At 35.0% G+C, this 22,168-nt stretch overlaps 4 protein-coding genes across 4 annotated transcripts; 1 reads left to right on the top strand and 3 right to left on the bottom strand.

Annotated features, from left to right (window-relative positions):
* Positions 1-1,538: 1,538 nt before the first annotated feature.
* On the top strand, positions 1,539-4,394 carry EAF01_003521 (uncharacterized protein; the record flags this gene model as incomplete). The annotated part of the gene is made up of 4 exons (XM_038911775.1): positions 1,539-1,719; positions 1,831-2,007; positions 2,055-4,184; positions 4,381-4,394. The coding sequence occupies 4 exons, from the start codon at positions 1,539-1,541 to the stop codon at positions 4,392-4,394; spliced, it is 2,502 nt and encodes an 833-aa protein (XP_038773010.1).
* EAF01_003520 (uncharacterized protein) lies at positions 4,383-4,838 on the bottom strand (the record flags this gene model as incomplete). Its single annotated transcript, XM_038911774.1, has 1 exon — positions 4,383-4,838. One exon carries the CDS (start codon positions 4,836-4,838, stop codon positions 4,383-4,385), a length of 456 nt encoding a protein of 151 aa, XP_038773009.1.
* Positions 4,839-8,564: 3,726 nt separating this feature from the next.
* Positions 8,565-8,936, bottom strand: EAF01_003519 (uncharacterized protein; the record flags this gene model as incomplete). The annotated part of the gene is made up of 1 exon (XM_038911773.1): positions 8,565-8,936. The coding sequence occupies one exon, from the start codon at positions 8,934-8,936 to the stop codon at positions 8,565-8,567; it is 372 nt and encodes a 123-aa protein (XP_038773008.1).
* A 1,445-nt stretch (positions 8,937-10,381) lies between these two features.
* Positions 10,382-12,464, bottom strand: EAF01_003518 (uncharacterized protein). Its single transcript, XM_038911772.1, has 3 exons — positions 12,447-12,464; positions 11,795-12,392; positions 10,382-11,647 (listed from the first exon to the last, which is right to left on the bottom strand). Exons 2-3 carry the CDS (start codon positions 12,235-12,237, stop codon positions 10,867-10,869), a joined length of 1,224 nt encoding a protein of 407 aa, XP_038773007.1. The 5' UTR covers positions 12,238-12,392; positions 12,447-12,464; the 3' UTR covers positions 10,382-10,866.
* Between the last annotated feature and the right edge of the window lie 9,704 nt (positions 12,465-22,168).

The following is a 22,168-nucleotide window of genomic DNA, read 5'->3' as shown; positions in this document are numbered from 1 at the left end:
AACAGCCACAATTCCTTTCACCTGGGCAAGACTTCAGGCGCGCTCTACTAAGCTGTCGTACCCAAGGGAGTACAAAAATGACATTTCAGCTCACAAAAAGGATGATCTGGCAGCGGAAGAATATTCACTTCTTGCATGCATAATCTCCACTCAGTATGGACTTGACCACAGCACAATACAGAAGTACCGTCGAACCAAATCACGCGTTGGGTCACAAGATGTGTATTGGCACCAGAAGCCTGCATTATTTGGACCAACTGAGAGTTCCTAGGATTTCGGGAACATAAATGCCTTCGATGCATGAGAACGCATTGCGCTGCAGCGGCACAATGCAACTTTGCCAGACTCTCAACGTTTCTTACTCCAGGTTATCACCATCATTTGTAATCTCAGCTTTTTACGTTACAGTCAGGCGTCATGTATCGTGTTACCACAACTCATCTTTGGGCATCTGCTGTTGAATATACCTGTCCATCATAAGTATCGTTTCTCTTCGCTATATTTTCTTGAGTAGGTTCAATGCTTCGCAACGTCCTCATCTTTTCGACCATTTGCTTTCACGTCTTACAATTTTCTATCATGCATATATGTCCACTTGGGAAGTTCCGAATGAAATCAATCCGTTCTATAGATAAACGTTCCAGAATCCAGATTTCCCACCAGCTGCGATCACACGAACTCCTCTCCCACCGTTATCAACTTATCTATTCGAACCTCGGAAACCGCCCGCTGCATCAACCTATCAGACTTATCAGCATGACATGACACTACAATACAGATCCCCGTCTAGCCCTACACACTTCTTTTTCAAAATGAAAGCGGAGGTTATGTAACAGAAAAGAAGAGATTGGACGGTAGATACTATGAGAATGATGAATCCATCCATATCGATACGAATTGGATAGAATTGTAAACCTTGAAAGAGTGCCTTGAACCGGTTTTCAAAAGCATATGGGATTTACGGTTTCCCTCTATCAAAGCTCTGTACGAACCTCGAAGTATGTACCATGTATGAGTGCGAGTAGATGAAGCTTATTATTAATCAAGAAGCAATCATGTCAACTCCTCTCGAAGTGTTTCTTTTTTTCACCATGTCCTAAACTTCTTCTCCAATCATCAACGGCAATTCACGTCCGATGGTTACATCTTAGTTAGGTATCACTCGCTATCATATCATCTGCTATTGACCCCTGTAGTGATACGCTACTTGATCCTCTCGGGCGACTTCGCTCGGCTTCTCCACAAACTGACACATCTAACTCACCAATCAAAATAACAAATTAATCTATGAATTCGAATCTCGGATTCTCCTCCACCCTTTTGAAGGAGTCCTAGACTTCCGAATCAACCATGGAATGTATCTCCTATCATATTTTTGAACAACACATCAAGAAGATCATCATCATCAGCAGCAAGATCAGTTGTGGTTGCAGCAAGCTTGATTCCAGACTCCAACTTGATCTCCTGGGGAAATTGTGAATCAATATTCCAAGATCACTTTCATATACACCGATGTATCCTCCTAAGAATTCTTTGAGATGGAGACGATAACAATACCTTCTCCATCGGCATTTCTTTCCTCCCCTGTTCTCAAGCCAGCACCAGAACCACCTCCACCATCTAAAAAACGAAAGCAATCTACTTCCAAGCCATCCGCTGCTCAATCCTCAAAGAAAGAACATAGTATCAACAAACCTAAGCAATCAAAAAGTCGGAATGGTAAGCTTTGGATACCTTCATTTTCACATCTCTTATCTTCGTGATTGATAAGAGCTCTTGTGCCCCGCATCAAGCTTCACATGCTAATTGAAACTCCTTACAACTTGTTAGGTTGCATAACTTGTAAAGCAAAACGATTAAAATGCGATGAAACAAAACCTTCTTGTCAGCAATGTCATAAGAGAGGCGTTTCCTGTGGAGGATATAAGAAAGATTTCAAATGGAGGCCATTCGAGGAAGCTACATTTACAAACAAACCGCCACCGCTAGCAGCCCCCAAGAAAAGAGGTACTACAATGACTACAAGCTCTATAGACTGGCTCTAATATCTCTAGGTTCAATCGCACTGGATAAAGCACCAGATAACTCCACAGCTGCAAGTCCAGTAGCTTCTGATAGAACGGCTTCTACCCCCGGCGGGGAAGATACGCAGATGCAAGACTCGTTTTTCAATGCCGCAGTGCCTTCTCCGTCTACTTTTGATGTCCCGACTTCGCTTCCGGAGCTTCATTCGGGATTCTCTCCTATGTTTGATATGAGCACGCCTAATTTTAGTCAGGATGACTCTCAACGCTCTAGGATTGAACCGGATTCGGTCACAAGCAGTCTAAGTAGCATTTTTGAAGATACCGGTTTAGTCACACCAACAAGATCAAATTTCTCTGGTCAGTCACCAAGATTAACAGATCTATTACAATCTGGATCGGATCCAAATACAAGGCCGCGGTCTATGTCCATGGCTTCGTCCATTCCTATGACATCAGCAATGATGGGTATGCCAATGACAAGCCTTAATATGACTCAATTTCAAATGACGAATGATTCATCTCTGGAAGATGATATTGAGGAAATCATTCGAAAGCCTCCCTTATCTGATGCTGATATGTGGTTGGCAATGAGTCCCTGTCAACCTCAATCAAGATCTCCCAGTGTATCTCCCAGGAGTTTCAGTCCAATATATCGACAGCCGGATGTTCCGGCCGGTAGCCCAGAGATGCTAATGCTTAGATTTGATAAGCAGACATGTGGCATTTTATCTGTCAAAGATGGTCCTACAGAGAATCCATGGAGAACATTAGTTTGGCCTCTGGCACGGGATTCCCCCGCATTGTATCATGCTATTGCATCCATGACCGCCTTTCATACATCCAAAGAGAAGCCTGCCCTTCGCGTCGACGGCATGGAACATATGCGTCGTAGTATTCGTTCCCTCGCGACAGGGATTGAAAAAATGCGCACCGATACTGCACTCGCCACAACACTTGTCCTTGCATTTGCCGAGTCTTGGGATCAGCATATCTCAACTGGGATTGAACATCTCAGAGGTGCAAAAATCTTGGTCAATCAAGCACTCATAAAGCACAATAAAAGGAGTCTTGTGGGTGATGATCTGGCCAGATTAAAATTTCTTTGCAACACTTGGGTTTACATGGATGTTATTGCTAGGTTGACATCGATTGATGATGAAGATTCTACAGATTTTGAGAACATTCTTTCGCCGCTTAATAATCTCTCCTCCAATTCTTTTTCTTCTGCTTCTTCTTCTTCTTCTCCTGCCAACGTCACTCAAATGTCCGAAATTGATCCACTAATGGGCAGCGCGGCAACACTATTTCCTCTAATTGGTCGCGCTGCAAATCTGTGTCGCAAAGTGCAAAAGTCGAAATCAAATTCTATAGCCATAGTATCACAAGCCATGGAACTCAAGCAAGAAATTGAGCAGTGGCAACCTTCAACCGCATTCTTAACTCCTGAAGATCCAACTTCTGAAATTCAACACGCACTCCAAACAGCCGAAGCCTATCGTTACGCCACTCTTCTCCATTTACATCAAGCCGTTCCTGAAATTCCATCTTTAACGTGTGCAGAATTTGCCAAGAAAGTTCTAGTTTTCCTAGCTACAGTACCGCTTAGCAGTCGCCTCGTGATCGTTCAGATATATCCACTCTTAGCGGCGGGCTGTGAAGCAAAGGATGCCGAAGATAGGGCCTGGGTTGACGAAAGATGGGCAAGTATGGGAAGAAGAATGTGGATTGGGAATATCGATCGCTGTTGGGAAGTTATGCAGGAAGTGTGGAGAAGAAGAGACGAAGTTGCTAGGAAGAAAGAGCAAGAATTGATGAGGAAGAATGGCGGGAGAATGGGAATGTCTGGGATGCATGGCGGGCCCAGCGATAATATGAGAAGGTTCGAGGGAGGAATGGAGAATGGGATTAGGAACGATGAGATTTCATTTTCGGATCTGTTGGATCTTAATGAAATGGGAATTAGGGGGCAGGGTAGGAGAGCTTCACCAGTGGGAAACAGACATAGACATAGCATTTCGGGGCCGTCTCAGGGATCGTTTGGGGAGCTCATGGCTCAAAGACAAGCCGCGGGTCTTATTACGGAGGAGATGGACCAGGAGCTGACGGTTAGAGGTAAATTGCATTGGGTGGGTGTCATGAAGGATTGGGAATGGGAGAGTGAGTCTAATTTCTTTCATTTGGTCTATTTATATTTGTTTTCTCATGTCCACATCCTTTCCATACTGGGTATATCTTCATCAAACTCCCATACAAATTTCTTCCTATCCCTCTCATATCCATCTGGTAACAAAGGAAATCGTTATCGGTATGATATGTATGAAACAAAGCTAATGAATGACATTGAAACAAACAGTCCTACTTGGCTAACCCACAACTTTGCAACCAAATCCTCGTCCCAGCAGCGTCTGATCTTCGAAATCCTTGCTGCCACGCATCGTTTGCTTTGCGCACAGCTCGCTTGTGTCTTTCCCGTCTTTGCTCCTCTTCCAATGCATTTTGCATAAATGCTTCGTAGGAATCTGGATGTGAGTGGCTGTTTATTTCTTGGCGTCTGGGAGGTTGATAGGAAGTTGCCTCATTGAGAAGTGTACATGTGATGGACCAATTCGTCGCAGAGGAGTTGCGATGACGGGGACAATAACATTTTTGCTCTGAATCGCATTGCTGGTATTGTCGTTGGGATTGCGGTGTTCGAGAGGAAGATTGATGTCGCTTGTTACTACTCGATGAGGTGTTCTGTTCTCTTTCTCGCCATGACGATGAGAATGAAGCTGAGGACGAAGCAAGCTTTCTCTTGATGTTGGAAATCATTGTGTATGAATGAATGGGTATGATTGAGGATGTGAGGTTAAGTAGCTGATTTTGGTTTGGGATACTTCTAGGCCCTGTGTCTGTAAAGGGATGTTTTGTACTCGGGTCCTGTGTGGCTTGACCTGTGAGTCGCAATGTAGTTGATGATAGGGTGTGAAAATGTATCCTTTAGCGAGGCGTCTGGGTGGCTTTTTTTTTGAGAGTCGAAGAATTAAATTGGCGTTTTAGTCGTTGTTGTTACTGTTGTTGTTGTTGTTGTTGTTGTTGTTGGAAACCGTGACTTTGTCACTTGGGCTTTTCCATGTGGATATTGAGATTGAGATTGGATTTATATGGTTGTTTTTGGACCGATGATGATGTTTGAGATGGGATATCGGTTTAACTTCTGGATGTTTACATATAGAGAAAGATAGGACATTAAGCAAGATTTGAATGAAATTGATGGGTTTCTTGCTATGGGTGCATGTAATACGTAATGGTGAGTAACGTGTGGAACAGAGAATCTTGCTTGTTGGAGTAGAGAATGAGAGGATGGATGGGGATGGAATAGTATGATGTATGTATGTGGATATGTACTCGAGTATGTGTTGCGAAAAAGAAGATCTGAAACGAGGTCTTAAATTCCTGGGTAGGTAGGTATTTAATGAATGAAAGATGGGGATGGAGATGGAGTTGATAGATTCTCGCATTTAGATGATGGACTGATTGATTGATTGATTGATTGATGCTTTCCCTGGAATTTCTGGAATTTCGGTTTAATGGTAATAGCAATGACAACGAGAGATAGTGCGCGAAATATGTAATGTGTAATGTGTCACGCAGACTTGGTACCTAGGTATGAGGTGAAGTTTGACCATTTATGTGTGATGTGTGTCGGATGGATAGATGGATTTGGGGGGTTGCGGGATACGGGATTCCGGGGTGATGATGATGGTGTGGGTGGATAGATGATGGAAGGACTCGAAGGATTGGGTGTGTAGAACGTGGAAGGTTGGATGGACGGCTTGGTGATGTTTGAGAATTTAGAAGTGTGCGAATTTCAAATCTCAAATTTCGAGGAGGACGGTGATGGTGTTGGTGGGGGATCTGGTTGTGGAGATTGTAGATCTGAGATTTGAAATCTGATAGATGATAGATGATTAGGTAGGTAGGTAGGTATCTAGATGAAACAGGAGTTGAGCTGTGGTAGTGATGTGTAGTGTTTAAATTGCATGTATGAATGTATGTATATATGTATGTATATATGGATCTAGAAGCGAAGATAGAATCAGAGAATACAAAAGGAGAATATAAATGAAGATGTAAGACGAAAGAAGAGAGACGAGAGATGCGACTAATTATCTATTTATCTACTACCGATCATCAAACTTCAAAGTGAACGAATATATATACAATATACAATATACCAAGTTTCACGTGGAGAATACAGATAGGATAGAGCGGACATTCTTGATATGGAGAACGAGTTGCTAGTCAGGAATTCAGAATACACGCGTGTGTTTCCGATATAGATTTTGATTACTCCTCTTGCTATTGGATATTCATTTCCAGCATTCCACAGTTTAGTTTATTAAACTTAAACCTAATGATCAAATCACTAGATCCATCCAATTCCCATCTCATCATTCCATTTTCTACTCTTAGCTCATACAGTCTATGATAGTATATTACATCTGTAAACCCTTCTTTACGAGGAATTCCCCCCCTCTTACCCGCGAGCCGTCATCTTCACACTCGACCAGAAAACCCCAAAACATCACTCCAGATCCAACGCTTGATGTCTGCACGCAGTTCCTGATCTGCCAAACCCTTCTCGGCTTTCCTATAAACGTCTGGAAGCTAACTGAATCGAGTATGCCGGACGAAACCTGGGGATGAGTGGGTGACGATCTAGGATCTAGGGAGAGAGATGTGAGGTGAATCAGTGATGATATATGCCGGAATTGACCCGGTCGTGATTTTTCGGGGTAGAAGCGGAAAAGTGGGATCGAAGTGGAGGCTAGAGAAGGAAGTTCGGGGAATGAATGGATGGTGGGGATTCTCTTGGAGGGGAGTGGAGGGGAGTGGAGGGGTGATAAGATAAGGGAAGGATAAGGATGTGATTTTCGAGTCATGTAGATTGGAGAGATTCATTTTCATATTCATATTCATTTTCATTTCATGGCTTATCAAAAGGAAACGATCGGTGATCCCGATAATTAGGAGTCGAAATAGTAGAACTAGAATATCTATTCTCAACCCATACAATCTCTGAAATAACAAACTAGACAGGTATATCGTTTTGGGATTCTAATGTACAAGTCTTTCCTAGGTATCATTTCACCATGCCATGGTTTTCTATTCGATCGTATCCTCATCTGCTATGTCGTGTTAGCTGAGCTACCGTTTCAAAATACCAAGAAAGCTGTAGATAAGAATCGTGAGTCCTGAACTCCTGAGCCCTGCTAAAGTTAAAAGGTCGGTTGTAATTCACACCTATCCTGTGGGTTCACATAAATATTCTCATGAACAATAATATCAATACTGCAGTAAATCAGCCAAAAATAAAAAAACAAAAACAACATGCTTGGAATGAAGGTTGGCTTTTCGATGCATGATATTTCATGGGACTGGATAGATATAGTATGTTGATATACCTAGGTATCCAAATAGGAGGAACAAAAATGGTAGCTGTTGGTAATCGATCGCTCATTTTTGCACTGGTGTGCAAATATGCTGTATATTAATAGCAGTCAGGTAGAACCTGGGTGAACATCGCAGATTTCCAGATATAAATTCCATGATAGACATATATATCCCGCAGAAGCTGCGGGCGTTGACTGTTTTATATCATAGCCTATCAAATATATAAGTATACCTATTCAGCGAGATATACTCATGCAAAGCAGCATAATTAAGTACGGAATGAATGGCCTGAAGGAGCACGCAATATGCACAAAATATTCGACATATTCTGGGGTGCAGAATATGGCAAATACATATAAGTTTAGCTGATGTACGAAAAATGATGGAAGTTGTATATAATAAAAAATGGAAAAATTAGTTTTGGTTTGGTACAATATTGGCCAAAAAAATTCATTTACTAGAAATTACAAAAAGATATTCTTGATTCAGAATATCGAAAGACTCGATGCGAAAATGTAGATCCTAGATCGCAACAGAGCGGGGAATGACGGAAATCAAGCTATGGAAATGGTTTGAGGGTATCGACTGAGGTGAAAACGGCGCTGGCAAAGGAAAGAGGAATTTGAATATCGTGCGGTCGTTAAATAGCGTCATAGTATGGGTCGTTCGTTGCGCATGGAGGTAAATTAAGGGATAGAGCTTCAAGCTCAAATTTCATACTTGGATGGGGATAGTATGAGTTTTTGAGTGGATTCGAGGTTCGTAGAAATCTTTCGTCTTTCTTGATTTCGTATGAGACGTATCTGTTCGCCGAGTTGTCCTTGTATGATTCATGCAACGGCCAAAGCTAGAATTTGGGAGTAGAGTGGCAGGAAGGGTTTGCGTTCTCCTTCCACATTGTATCATGTACTCATCGAAAATCTCCCGAGGGATTTCTGAGAAGTTGCGCATGTGTGTGTTTTGTCGTCGTTTCCTCAATCTATTTGTGTGTCTTATCGTGTCTTCGTGAATCAAGGATTCCGAATAGGCCGGCTTTCTTTTCCTCCACATCATAAACAGAGCGAGAAGGTGAGTCGACAAATCTTTCTCCTATTTGCCACTTCACATCCTCCTAGCCCACGGGCTCAAATTGACCTCCTTCCTTTTTTCGGCCATCTTCTTCCTCTTTCTTTCTTCTGCTTCTTCTGCCTTTCTACACTTTTCCAAATACTCCCTGAACTCTCGTCCTTCTATATTATCATCCATCCCATTGTTTATTTTGGATGTCTCTTTGACTTCTGCACCTATGCTTGTTTTCCGCGGAGAACTATGGGAACCATTCGTAGAATTGGTTGTGGATGGTGACAAAGGGTTTTTGTGTTCAGTATTAGGAGTTCTAAGTGATTTGCGACATTGGTGATGCTTTTTATCGTTCTCCAGGGGAGTCTTGGAGTTTGATGGAAAGGAAAAAGATCGAAGCTTCTGCAGAAACATCTTTCGCAGGCGTAAACCCTCGACCAGGCGGGCATATGAAGGTATATTTATAGCTGAATTGTTCGAACAAACTACTGCAAAGCTGGGAGGACGAATCAGTATTGGCGGCTTTGGCGCAGGTTGCAAAGTTTCGACTATGACCCTGTAAATGATCAAAGTCAGAGGCCCAAGGTCCGAGGACGATTTGGTATCAACTGTCGAACAAACTGAGTGGATACTTGGGGTGTTGTTGCTTTTGGATCTTGATTTGAATGTGAGGATATCAATAGTCGAAGGTGGGTTGAAAGGCACAGTGAAGAGTTTCTTTGTTCGCGAATTAATTCTCAGTACCTAACGAATTGTAGTTTCTGAATGGTCTCGTGCCTCATTCAGTGGTGGCGCTGTTGGAATCACTGTCTCGATATCAAATTAGTCACAATATGAGATTGTGAGGAGGCGTAAATGTCGGTGTCGTATGAACCAAAATTACTGCCTATCGTTTGCAAATCTGGGAACATATGACGATGACGGGGTTCGGTGTCGGTGCTCCTATCATGCTCTGATACCTTGAAGTTGGGAGACCGTCCAGTACTCTTCACACCAGTACATCAAACCCGTTTGTATCTGTGCAAGGTCTCGCTGGAAGAATATCGTCGATATACTGGATTGCAGCAAAGGTTGGATACTAGGTATTTAGATCCAAGATTCTTTGTTCTGTTTAGCCTATTGTCTATATGGGTGACGAAAGAGTAATCAACCCTTTCTTGTATCTGTGTGATGTTGCAGTTCAGTCGTTCCTATCGTTCTTGTTGTACAAATCACTTTGATCAAATGTAACCTCGATGAGTGCCCCTTCTTGGCGAAAGTCCCCCATTCCACATTTTTTAATCTTGAACTGAACCATAAAAGGAAGCTTGCATTAAGTGGTCTGATTATTACCCGTTCGGACCCGTCTAGTTGGTTTTGGGTTCCCTTTGAGTTCGGTTGGACTTTTTCAACACACTGGGAAATGACTAGAAAAACACAAGGCTATCACAAGCCTGACACTCCGCAAATCAGTGGATTCGGGTAGGAATAGTGTACATGTCAACGGTTTTAGCTCCTGCAAACCTTTCAATTGGTACGATTCAAAGTTTTTAACAGGACAAAGTGGAAGAGGGAAGGGCGGTCTAGAATTTGATAAAAGATTGAAAATTGATGGTTACACATGTGGCAATAGAGCAAGTACACGAAATATGAAGTTGTACTTTGTAAAGTTAATGTAAGATTGAAAAGATAAGAACTTGAAGACTGACTAAAAGCGGGGTAGGTCTTGCTATCATCACGTGTAGGTAGGGCAGAAAGGGGTTAGATAATTATGGGAACGTAGGATCGGTGAAGTGGATGGAGAAGATTGTGATGTCTCGAACATATGCACGCATCTTCTTCATTACAGCGGCTCGAGAGCGAGCTCAATGCCTTTCTAAGATTTCACAGTCAGTGGCATGCTATCCACCTCAATCACATATATGCTCATCTCTTTACTCTCGAAACAAGTGAGCTTGGAATTGTACATGAAGTTATTATGCTTTGAGTTTATAAACCCTAATTATTCATCGTTTTGTATCATCTAATTAACTAGGAAATCTGAAATCTGTATCATAGGATTACCCAAAGAGACAACTCCATGGAGAAGACTCTGAATAATCCTGATTAAATTCCGAGAACTACCTTACGAATCTATTATCCCCTATCTTCGAAACTATGTCGAAACGAAACTGTATGTCCATTTCCCTCCAACCATGAAATAAGCAGTCCTAGAAAACTCCAAATATGATTCTTCGAAAGGCTCGACCCATTGACAAGCTCCAACTTCCGAAAAACTCCATACGTACAGTGCACCCTTCAAAAATCCCCCATTGAAATGGTCCCAAACTCCGTAGACGATGCACAGTCAAACAACGCTTGAATTTCATGCTGGTAACTCTCTAGGTCTGATGGGATCGGCAGGCATTTCATACAAAGGCTGATCAGCATAGGCACTATGCATACTTTGTGCGTCACCCAGTGCCATGAAACTTGGGCTCATGCTTGGACTCATAGCGCTTGGTGTCAATATTCCACCAGTATGTATACTGCCATTATCAATGTTCGGACTACCAAGTGGACTATCTGTATATCCCGTCGGAACGTATCCTTGGCTGGGACTTCCGGGGGGCTTCGACGACCTGACAGAGTGATGAACAGATTCCGCTTGAATAGCACTCATTGCATTGGGCAAGTCATGATCTTCAGAGGAAGAATGTCCAGGATCGTATGCAAGTGCTCTGCTGGCTCTTTTATTTGACTCTCTGCGACGATGAAAGAGCCAGACAAGAACCCCCAAAATTGAGACAACACCAATTCCGCCAAAAATTCCGCCAATGATGGCGCCCAAGGAGTGAATACTATCTGGAGAATATGTATCGACAGTGCTGTTACCTTCGTCGGTTGGGCTTCCAATTGAGATGGTCAGTATGCTTGAAATTTTTGATGACACTGTAGGCGTTGGCGTTGCTGACGTTTCTGAGGTTTCTGACCTTGCTGTAGTGGTAGAAAAATAAGTAGCGAGATCTACAGAAATTGGCGTAACGAAAGTGGCTTCCCAAGTTTTCCAGCTCTGTTTATCACTACATGTGATGGATGTATAGACATATGTATCCGATACGAGATACCACATGGCGCAATAATCATTTCCATCGTCATTCCCACCACTATTAGATCAGAGTGTCAGTATAATCCGTTCTAGAGCCCATTCCAACTCTTGAAATATTTCTCTTTCTATTTGCCCTTCGAACTTTTCAATTTCGGTTGTGGATTTTGCAATTTGGAAATAATAAACCTATGAAAAGCTCACATACCAAGTTGTAGCACTTATGTTTGGAACTGATGTTCTTCCACAACTACTTGTACAGGCATGTTCGTCGACGCAGACCCCTGGCCAACCACAACTCCTCGGATCTGAAATACCAGTATAGCAAGTTCCGAACATCAATCCATTTTCGTCAACCAGACAAGTATCTCCGATGAATAATTCGAGATCAAAATTCGGAATTTGATAGTTGCCGCATGATTCGACCACTGTTTCTCGTTTGACGACTTGAAATGTCGGAAAATGCGGTTTTGGTGGAGGGGTAGTTGGCGCAGGTGCTCTCGTGGAGACTTTGAGGCTTGACGAAATGGAGGTTTTGGTTGGAGAAGGACTCTTATGCTTGAAGCCAGTAAGCGCAATCTTTTTGGAAGTGACGTTGTTTGCAAAACAAATGGCGACAATGAAAGCAAGGATCAAAATACTTCGAGACATCTCTTCAATCTGGGGTTGTGGTGTAGAAATGTGGTGTGGAGATTTTATTTGGACATCTTTAAAGGTCGAGGATGTTGACCAGGTGAAAGAAGTGAAGATGCTAGGTGTAACAACAATCTCTTGTAGTTGTGGTAACAATTATTCACTTCGGAGAGCTTTCTCATATGTTATTGTTGTGGCTGACCAATTGGTAGATGGGGTTTGAATACCAACAGTTGGTTCAAAGTGATCGGAAATTACATTACCTATGAAGACAAAATTTAGACAAGAACATTCCAAGAACATCCAGATGAGTAGTTGATCTTTTTAGACCAAAGAAGTGTTCTTAGGCTTTCAATAATAATCACATTTAGAGCAGACTTTCGAACCAGATAATACAGCTTCCTACTGATTTCTGACAACAAAGCAGAAGTTGAAGAAAGTTCCAGCATACAATCTATCATACTCCTTTCTACCAGCTCACTTCCTATTTGTCTACCTCTACTCATTTCATGGCAATGAAACTGTGGATCAACTCGAAGACAAAGTGCAGCCTTCATCTCCAGCTGCTCACGAATGTTGGATGTCTGTCTAGATTCACAATCTTGAATTCACTACTACCCTAGCCACTTGGAAACGAATTTTCAACCTTTTTCAACAAATCTCGTGATCGAAAAAAAGTCTGAGCACAAAAGCTATGAATAAGTAGTGAATCAACTCTAGTAGTCAGTCTTCTCCTCTATTTCAGCTTCTTAGAATATACACTCCTCCCTCATCCTTTCTCCCAGCTATAACACCAGAGATGAGGACTTTCTCCACTATTCTTTAATATCTTCAACATCTCATGAACAGACGGACCAGACCCTACATACTTCCAACTAACAACGATTTTGAAGAATTCAAACGAGCGTCTGCCTTCTTTCGTTTCTACAAAATCTACCTCCTCAAACGACCTTTCAAACATGGTAAGACGCCTTATTCGAGCTTTCTATCCAGCTCTTTTAGTCACACTGCTAATACAGAATCTCGAAAGCATTCTCCGCGAGCAGACAGAGATGAGTAACTCATCCCAAAAGAAGATTTTGAATGAGACCAGAATCATAATTAGATTGATATGTGAGTCCTTCGACAAGTTTCAAGTTTACTGATAAGAATTCTGGAACCTACTTACCGCACATTGTGATGTTTTGTGATATAATCCCTGCAAAATTTATGTTTTCTTATAACGTAACGTATGGGGAACTCGGACATATGGGGAACTCGGACACTTTTAGCCCATCACCAACTTGAAACCGCAATAACTTTTATTATGCATACCCAATCACCTTCTACATCTGCTCAAATTGAAGAGAAGCTTCAAAAGGCTATAATTTCACTTCAATTGAAAGAATTTAAATCAATTAGAAAGGCTGCAGAGCATTTTGAAGTCCCTAAGTCTACCCTAGCTGATAGGCTGGCTGGGAAGAAAACACGTTCCCAAACCCACGAAATGGCTCAAATTCTTTCAAACGCAGAAGAAAATACTCTTGTACGATGGATTTCACGACTTACCATCACTGGATTCCCTGCTACACCTATGTTGGTGAAGGAAATGGCCGACGAAATTCGTCTTCGACGCGTTCGGGTCGCGTCATCTCGAAATCCTACCTCGACAGAAATTCCACCTATAGGCCACGAATGGATCTATAGATTCCAAAAACGACATCCAGAACTTAAAACATGCTATTCACGTCAATTAGAGTCTAATCGGGCTAAAGAAGCAACTCCGGAGAATATTCAGGCTTGGTTTGACGCGTTTCGCACGCGTCTCATTGAGCGAAAGTATGAATTAGATGATATGTATAATATGGATGAAACCGGATTTGGAGTTGGAAGTACTCAAAGTACGCGCATTATAGTCGATTCTACTCAGAAATCGAATTGGAAAGTTACAGCTGGCAAGCAAGAATGGATAACTGCATTTGAATGTGTCAATGCAGCTGGAAATGCTCTATCACCTATGGTCATTTTCAAGGCTCAGAATACGAATTCTGCATGGATTCCAAAGGACACACCTCAAAGCTGGCAGTTCTCTACTAGTACAAATGGATGGACCTCAAATAGCCATGGATTAGAATGGTTAAAAAGGGTTTTCGAACCAGAATCCAAGAAAGTGTCAGGTGACCGACCTCGACTTTTGATCATGGATGGCCATTCAAGCCATATTACAGGTAGCTTTATTGCTTTCTGTATAGATAATGATATTGATTTACTTATATTACCTCCTCATTGCTCTCACTTGCTTCAGCCACTTGCTATTGCGGTGTATGGGCCAATGAAACGATATCATGCTTTAGAGGTCGATCGATATTCTCGAGCTGGTGTAAAGCGAATCCAAAGAGCTGAATGGGTAGAACTCTTTCAAAATATTAGAAAAAAAGCATTGAATTCTTCTAATATTAAAGCTGGCTGGAGAGGAGCTGGTTTAGTACCTTTTGCCCCACGAAAAGTACTCGATTCATTACCATTTAACTCCTCCCAGCAACCTTCTACTCCACAAATGAGAACCCCCAATCAAGACCTAGACTTGTCTATACTCAGGAGTTCTCCTCCAGATGGAACAGAACTAAGGCAAGCAAATCAGATCTTTAATACAGCTCTAGCAAGCAGTGGTTCTCCTGCATCGCCAACTCGTCGATATGCCAAGAGAATGACTAGGCTTGTAGAATCTCAAAATGCTGAGATAGCCCTACTTCGGAAACAGCTCTCTGATGCTCAGGAGGTAATTGAGACTCGAAAGAAAAGAACTAAAGGCAAAAGAGTCAAATTACAAGGTCAATTTGTCTTTAGTACTAAGGAAGTATTGAAAATGGTACGTGAGGCGGAGGAAAAACCGAAGGAGAAAAAGCCACGAGGACGGCCACGCAAACGCCCAATTGAAGAATCAGAAGAAGAGATTGAAGAAGAAGAGCTAGAGAATAGTTCAAGTGATTCGGAATTGGAATTGGAGGATTGTGTGGCTCGTAGAACAAGATCGCGTGTAGAATAATTGAAAAAGTGTCCGAGTTCCCCATATGTCCGAGTTCCCCATACGTTACGTTATATTATAATATTTGATTTTTCATTTACTAATAATTTAAAAATGAAATAGTTATTTCAAGGGTATATAATCTTAATATATAAAGGTTTAATAATATAGAAAGCTTTTCATTAAAACATTATAATTATATTAATAATGAAAACAAAACTTTTTAGTATTGAAAGAATTATAAAAAAGATTATAATGTTTAAAAGATATTTTAAAGAAATATAACTTGAGGTAGTATTTATTTAAATCTTTTATAACAATTAATAGATTATTTATTTAATAATAAAGGAGAATCATAGAATCTGAATAAAACTATATTATATCAATATTCAAAATATATAGCTATAATAGGAATACAAAAAAGGAAGCTTTATTATTATTCATATATTAATAAATAAAATGCTAATTAATAGTTTAACAAAAATATTAACTCAATAGAAGTTTAAGTATTTTTGATTATTATTAAATTATTAAGATTTTTATAAATATATTAAAAAAATTAATTAATATATATCAAATCCAATTAATATAATTTTACAAAAAATCGATAAAATTATAAATGTTAAGTAAGTTTATTGATATTAATTATATTATATTTTTTTATAATTATATCTTTTAGTTATACTTATATTTTCCTTTATTTATAAATATAATTCATTATTATAAATAAACTAATATTTCATTTATTTAAAATTATAGATTTAAAAAATACCAATCAAATCCGGAAATATTTATTCAAAGCTTATTAAGCTTATTATTGAAATCATTTATTATTATAGAATTATATATTAATATTATTTAAGGATTGATAGTATAAAAATATATAATAGATAAGAAGTAAATGAAGAAAATATTATGAAAATTAATGATAATAATAAAATAAATGAATATGAAATAAATTATTTAAATAAAAAGAATATAAAAGAAAAATGTATTAAAAAATGTTTGAAAGGGAACATTTTTGATTTAAACCCAAAATAACTTAAACAAAATCGAAAAAGATTTAGAAATAATATTTATTTGAATAAGGATGGGAAGGTATATTTTTTAGAAAAAAGGAATAGGTTGAGAAAACAGATTAGTGGGAGTAGGGTTGTTATTATTTTGAAAAGGGTTCTAATTATTATTTCAAATCTAAAAGATAAAGACTTTCCAGAAAACGAAAGATCTCTTAACAATTATTAATAAGTTAGATAATTTGATGGGCAATATATTGATCAAGTCTTTATAAAAAGAATCAATTGTATTTTTAAACCTTAAAATAAATTTTAATTTATTTATATAAATAACTATCTAGGTATATATTTTCCTTATATTTTCTATAATTACACAAAAAAAGAATAATACTTTTATTGAAATAATCATATTCTAATAAACAATGGAATTCGTCCGGCTAACATTAATATTATTCTTAATCTTAATAAACCTTTTTTCAAAATACTTATATGAATTTTTTAAACAAGTTGTTTTATAAATCTAATAGCTTTAATAAATAATAAAATCATTATGATTAAGGTAATTCGAAGATTTGTTTAATATAAAATGTTTAAAGCAAAAAAGCAAATTGAAGAATTTATAATATCAAAGTTAAAATTAATTCAGAAAGTAATTAAGACAAAAGTAATATAGATTGCTTATCAAAGCTTAATAGTATATCTCTTCTTTTTGAAAAAATATCTTTTCTTTTTAATATAATTTGAACCAGAATTTTCGATAATAATTAAAGATTTACAGCTTTAATCAATAAAATTAATTATCCTTTTGAAAAATTGATTGAAATTAGGCAAGTATGTTTTTTTGTTAAATTTGTTATTAAAAGGAATAAAATCGTTAAAAGTAGGGATATCATCCTTATATTAAATGGGAATTTCCCTTTTTTTTAGGTATATCATTATTAATATTATTATTATTATTATAATACTCAGCTTCTTTTTTATATTTATTATTTTTATATTAACTAGAAAGAAATAAGGAAATGTATTAAGATTGATGAGGTGGAGACTATCCAAAACCAATTGTAAACAATCTAGTATTACTTATTATAAGGAGATTATCATTAGGAAATTTTGGTATATATTATAAAATAAAAAGAAACAAAATAGAAATTGAGAGAAATTGTATTCTTTTCGATTTCTATAAGGTAAGGAATTAGTATTAATTAAAATAATTGAAGACTACCGGGAAGAAGCTATATTATTACATTGATTGAAGAAAATGACTTGTAAGATATAATCATTGAAAAAGATAAATTAAAAAAGAACAATATTGATATCAAAATAATTAAATATTAATATAAAAAAAGAAAAAGAAAAGTTGATTATTATATACCTCTAAAAACATTTGTAAATTAATTAATTTATAATATTGTTTATTATACTAGTATTATAAATACTTTTCAATTTTATAATAATAAAGATTATAGATAACTGTGTAAAAATTAAAAACTCAAGTATATTAAAAATAACCATATTTTAGTACTTATAATTAATAGTTATACAAAAAAACAATGAAATTCAAAAAGAAAAAAGAAATTGAAGATAATGTATATAATAAATGGAGCTATATTAAATACAAGTAAACAAAAAGTGCCATATTTATATATAGCTTTATAGTATAGTATAATAAATAACAAGCTTTTCTTGATAATAATGAATAATTATATTAAACTGTAATACAACTTATGCTTTACACTATAAGGAAATTAACAAAATAGAATTACAAGTATTAAATAAGAACAATAACTTTAAGCCTTATATCAATACTTTAACATATAGAAGCTTATAAAAGTAAAGAATATATAAAGAATATAGAATTTCAGGAGAATCTTAATCAAGATTAAAGATTACATTTATATAATATATTATATAATATAATAAAAAACCAAACCTTTTCGAGCCTAATAAGAACCCTATAAATACTTAAAATCCCTATATATATTATCCTTTGGGTAGTAGGCAATAGGGATAACAAATACAATTCAACTCTTCTTATAATACTATGTGATTCACCTCAATTATGAATATTACTTTATTATTTCACTATTTCATTAATAATATTAATGAGATTAAGAATTTTATTATTATATATATATTTCGAATCTATAAAGAACTCTTTAAAAGACTTGAAGAACGTAATCAATATTTACAAGCTTTAAGTTATAATTAGATTTAATTACTTCAAACTAATATTTAAATTGTAATCAAAAAGCTAACAAAATATTATAAACAAATCTTTAAAGAACAAAATAGTATTTTAATATTTATTACAATATTAAACTCTACATTCAAACTATTTTTATTTCAAAAAAAATACTTTTGAATCCAATTTGATATCATTAATTAGAGAATAGAATATAAGTAATATTTTATTAATTTTTTTAATAAAAAATATAAAGTATTAACCATCTTAATAATAATAATAAATTTATTATATTTTTCGGCTTCTTATTCTTAAAAAATCGATAAATTGATTTAAAAGTAAATTATTATCTTTTTATAGATATATACTAATTATACTAATCTTTATATTAATCGATTTTTATTTACTAATAGAATCTTTTTAGATCTTTTTTATAAAATCTCTTTATCTTATTAAAAGAGAAATAAAGATCTATTCTCTAATTTTATATAAATAATAAGAGATATTCTTTACATTCCTCTTATTAAAACCTTTATTAAAAGAATATTCAATTTTAATAAAAATATATATAGCTTTTAGCAAGGATATTTAAATTATAATACTATTTATGATTTAATATTACTTTTATATTATTTAGAAAAAAACATAAAAAAATTAAGGAAAGATTTTCCTAAAAAAACTTATTAATCTTTATTGCATTTAAATTAGAATATCATTCTCTACTTTCTTCCAAAGTCATCAAATTAATATTTACCCGGATTAAAAAGGTATTATTATTAGTGTTGAGGAGAAAGGTTTAGTATATTTATATCAAAACCATCAATATTGATATTATCAATAATAAACTTACCATATTGAATATAATTAATGGAAAAGGTTAAATTATAAATTTTTATAATAATTTAGACTTTTCAATACTCGGAGATCTTATAGGGGGATTTCAATTATAAAGAAGAAGATTTTTGGGCATAGAAAAATGAAAAATGGAAACTTTTCAAAAAGTTCTGCTTTTTTTAAGAAATATTTTACAAGAAATATATCAATATAGTATTTGATATTCTACCAATATATCTATAACTACCCTATATAATAAAAAGAAAAACTAAAATTTCCGAAAAACATTCATAATATACCAATTCAAATATATAACACTTTATATCAATATATAATATTATTACAAAATATCGATTTCAATATTATCTCACATAATAGATAATATATTATTAATTACAATTGAAGAAATAATAACTTTTTAATGTAGAGTATATATTATTAAAACAATAATATCCTAACATTATTATATTTACTATTTCAATTTTATTCAATTATTTAGCTTTATAATATAGTCTTATCCCTTATATTAATAGGGTAATCCGGTAGACCCTAATATATTATGTTTTATATTGATAGAATAATTTGGTGGGAGAAAAGGAAATAAAAGATATTAAGCTTTAAAAAGAAATTATATATTATCGATGTATTATGGGAGAAGATGAATATAAGGCTTATAAGTAATGGATTAGGGGTTATAATAGGATTCCTAAAGGACTTGAAGTATTAGAGGGCAAAAACAACTTTCCAAAAGGGATATTATATTATAACTAATTATAGCTTTTATAATATTTTGAAAGAAATTGAATAAAAAAAAAGGATTATTATAATAGAATAAAAAGTATAGAGTTTTTATAAATATATTAAGGGATCTAATAGGAGGAAGGTTTTTAGACATAATGAATTTATAATATAAACAATTCGAAAAACTTAAAAGAATTGCTCGGGAGATTGCCTGTGAGTTTTGATAGGGAAGTTCAGAGGGATGTAGGTTTTTATTTCTTTTTTCCATCTACCTTATTCAATTAGAATCATATATAGGCGTATTGTATTATCTTAGCATAGCTATATAAACCAAATCGATTATGAATTTACTACTACTACTACTACTATTATTTAAAATATAAGGTAAATAAAGAAGATTTAATTATTGAAGAGCTTAATTATATTATTATGATGAATAAGCTTTTTGATTAAGAAATTCAAGAGGAATAAAAAAGTTAAAGAAGAGTTATAGAAAAGTATATGGATTTATAATATCTTTTTAATATAAAGTCTAATCTATTAAGACAACCTAATAAAACTTAATGAAATAAAGATCAAAATAAAAGAAAACGGTCTTCAACTTTAGCTAGTTTATTATTATTAGTATCATTTTATTGTTAATCTCAATCATTATCTTAATCATTATTCCAATCATTACCTTATTATTATAATTCTAAATCATATTTATAACCTACTACTATATTACAATTCAGAAAAGTATTAATTATCTATAAAATTCCCCCTCCCCCTTAAATTAATAATAATATAAAGGTTATAGAAAATAAAGAGTATTAATTATCATTTCTTATTTGATTATAATTATATAATAAAACTCAATAAAGTTAATATAAAAATCTTAAAAATAATTAAAGAAATAAATCTCAAATTTCATTTTATTATAAAGAAGGTTTTATAGTATTTCTTGTTATAATATGTTTATTATAATTTTGTTCAAAAGTAATAAAATTAATTGAATTATATTCTTATTTAATTTTGTCTATTCTTTAATAGTTTTAATCTTATAACTTGAAAATCATTATTAAAATTGAGTATTAATAATAAGCTTTAAATAATTTATAAATAATTAATATACTTTATATATTTTATATTTTTATATTAATATTTATACTAATTATAAATATTATATATAAATAATTTACAAATTATTTATAAATAATCTGCGGGTATATGAATAGATGGATTATTTATGGATTATTTATAAATAATCTGTAAATTATTTATATATTTGTAGATAATTCACAGATAATTTATCTATTTATACAGATAATTTGTGTGCAGCCTAGAGGGGATATGAAGGGGTATTATAAGTGATTGGTGGGTGAATGAATGAGTGAGTGTATAGATAGGTGAATAAGTGAGCGAGTAGGTAGGTGAATAAGTGAGTGAGTGAATGAGTGAGTGAATGAGTGAGTGAGTGAGTGAGTGAGTGAATAAGTGAGTGAATAAGTGAGTGAATAAGTGAGTGAGTGAGTGAGTAAATGAGTGAGTAGGTAAGTAAATAAGTGAATAAGTAAATAAATAAGTAAGTAAGTAAGTAAATAAGTAAATAATTATATAATTAAAAAATAATAAGTAAATAACTAATTAAATAAATATAAGTAAATATATAAATAAGTAGTAAGTAAATAAGTAAGTAAGTAAATATTTATATATATGAATAAATAAGAATGAGTAAGTCTATAAATAAGTAATTATATATATATATATAAGTAAGTAAATAAAAAAACTAAGTAAGTAAGTAAATAAGTAAGTATACAAGTAAATGAATAAGTTTATGAGTATATATATATAGATGAGTATATATATAGATGAGTATATATATAAGTGAGTAGGTATATATATATATATGTATGAGAAATTAAGAGATATTAGGTTTAGTATAAGATGAATAGATAGAGTATATGTATATTAGGTATATATATATTAGTTGAGTAGGTGAGTGAATATATACATGTGGATTAGATGAATAGGTAGGTAGATGTGTGGGAAGATGCGTGTATAGATAATCTGAATTGATGGGGATATTAATGAGGATATTGAGATGGGATATTGAGAACGAAATGGATGGGAGATTGATATTTACCTATTTATTGAAAGGAGTGAGTTTGAATACTGGATCCTCGGTGGGAA

The sequence above is a fragment of the Botrytis porri genome, assembly GCF_014898465.1.
Source record: "Botrytis porri strain MUCL 3234 chromosome Unknown BPOR_004, whole genome shotgun sequence".
Taxonomy (NCBI): Eukaryota; Fungi; Ascomycota; class Leotiomycetes; order Helotiales; family Sclerotiniaceae; genus Botrytis; species Botrytis porri.
This window is presented reverse-complemented; position numbering and strand designations above follow the sequence as displayed.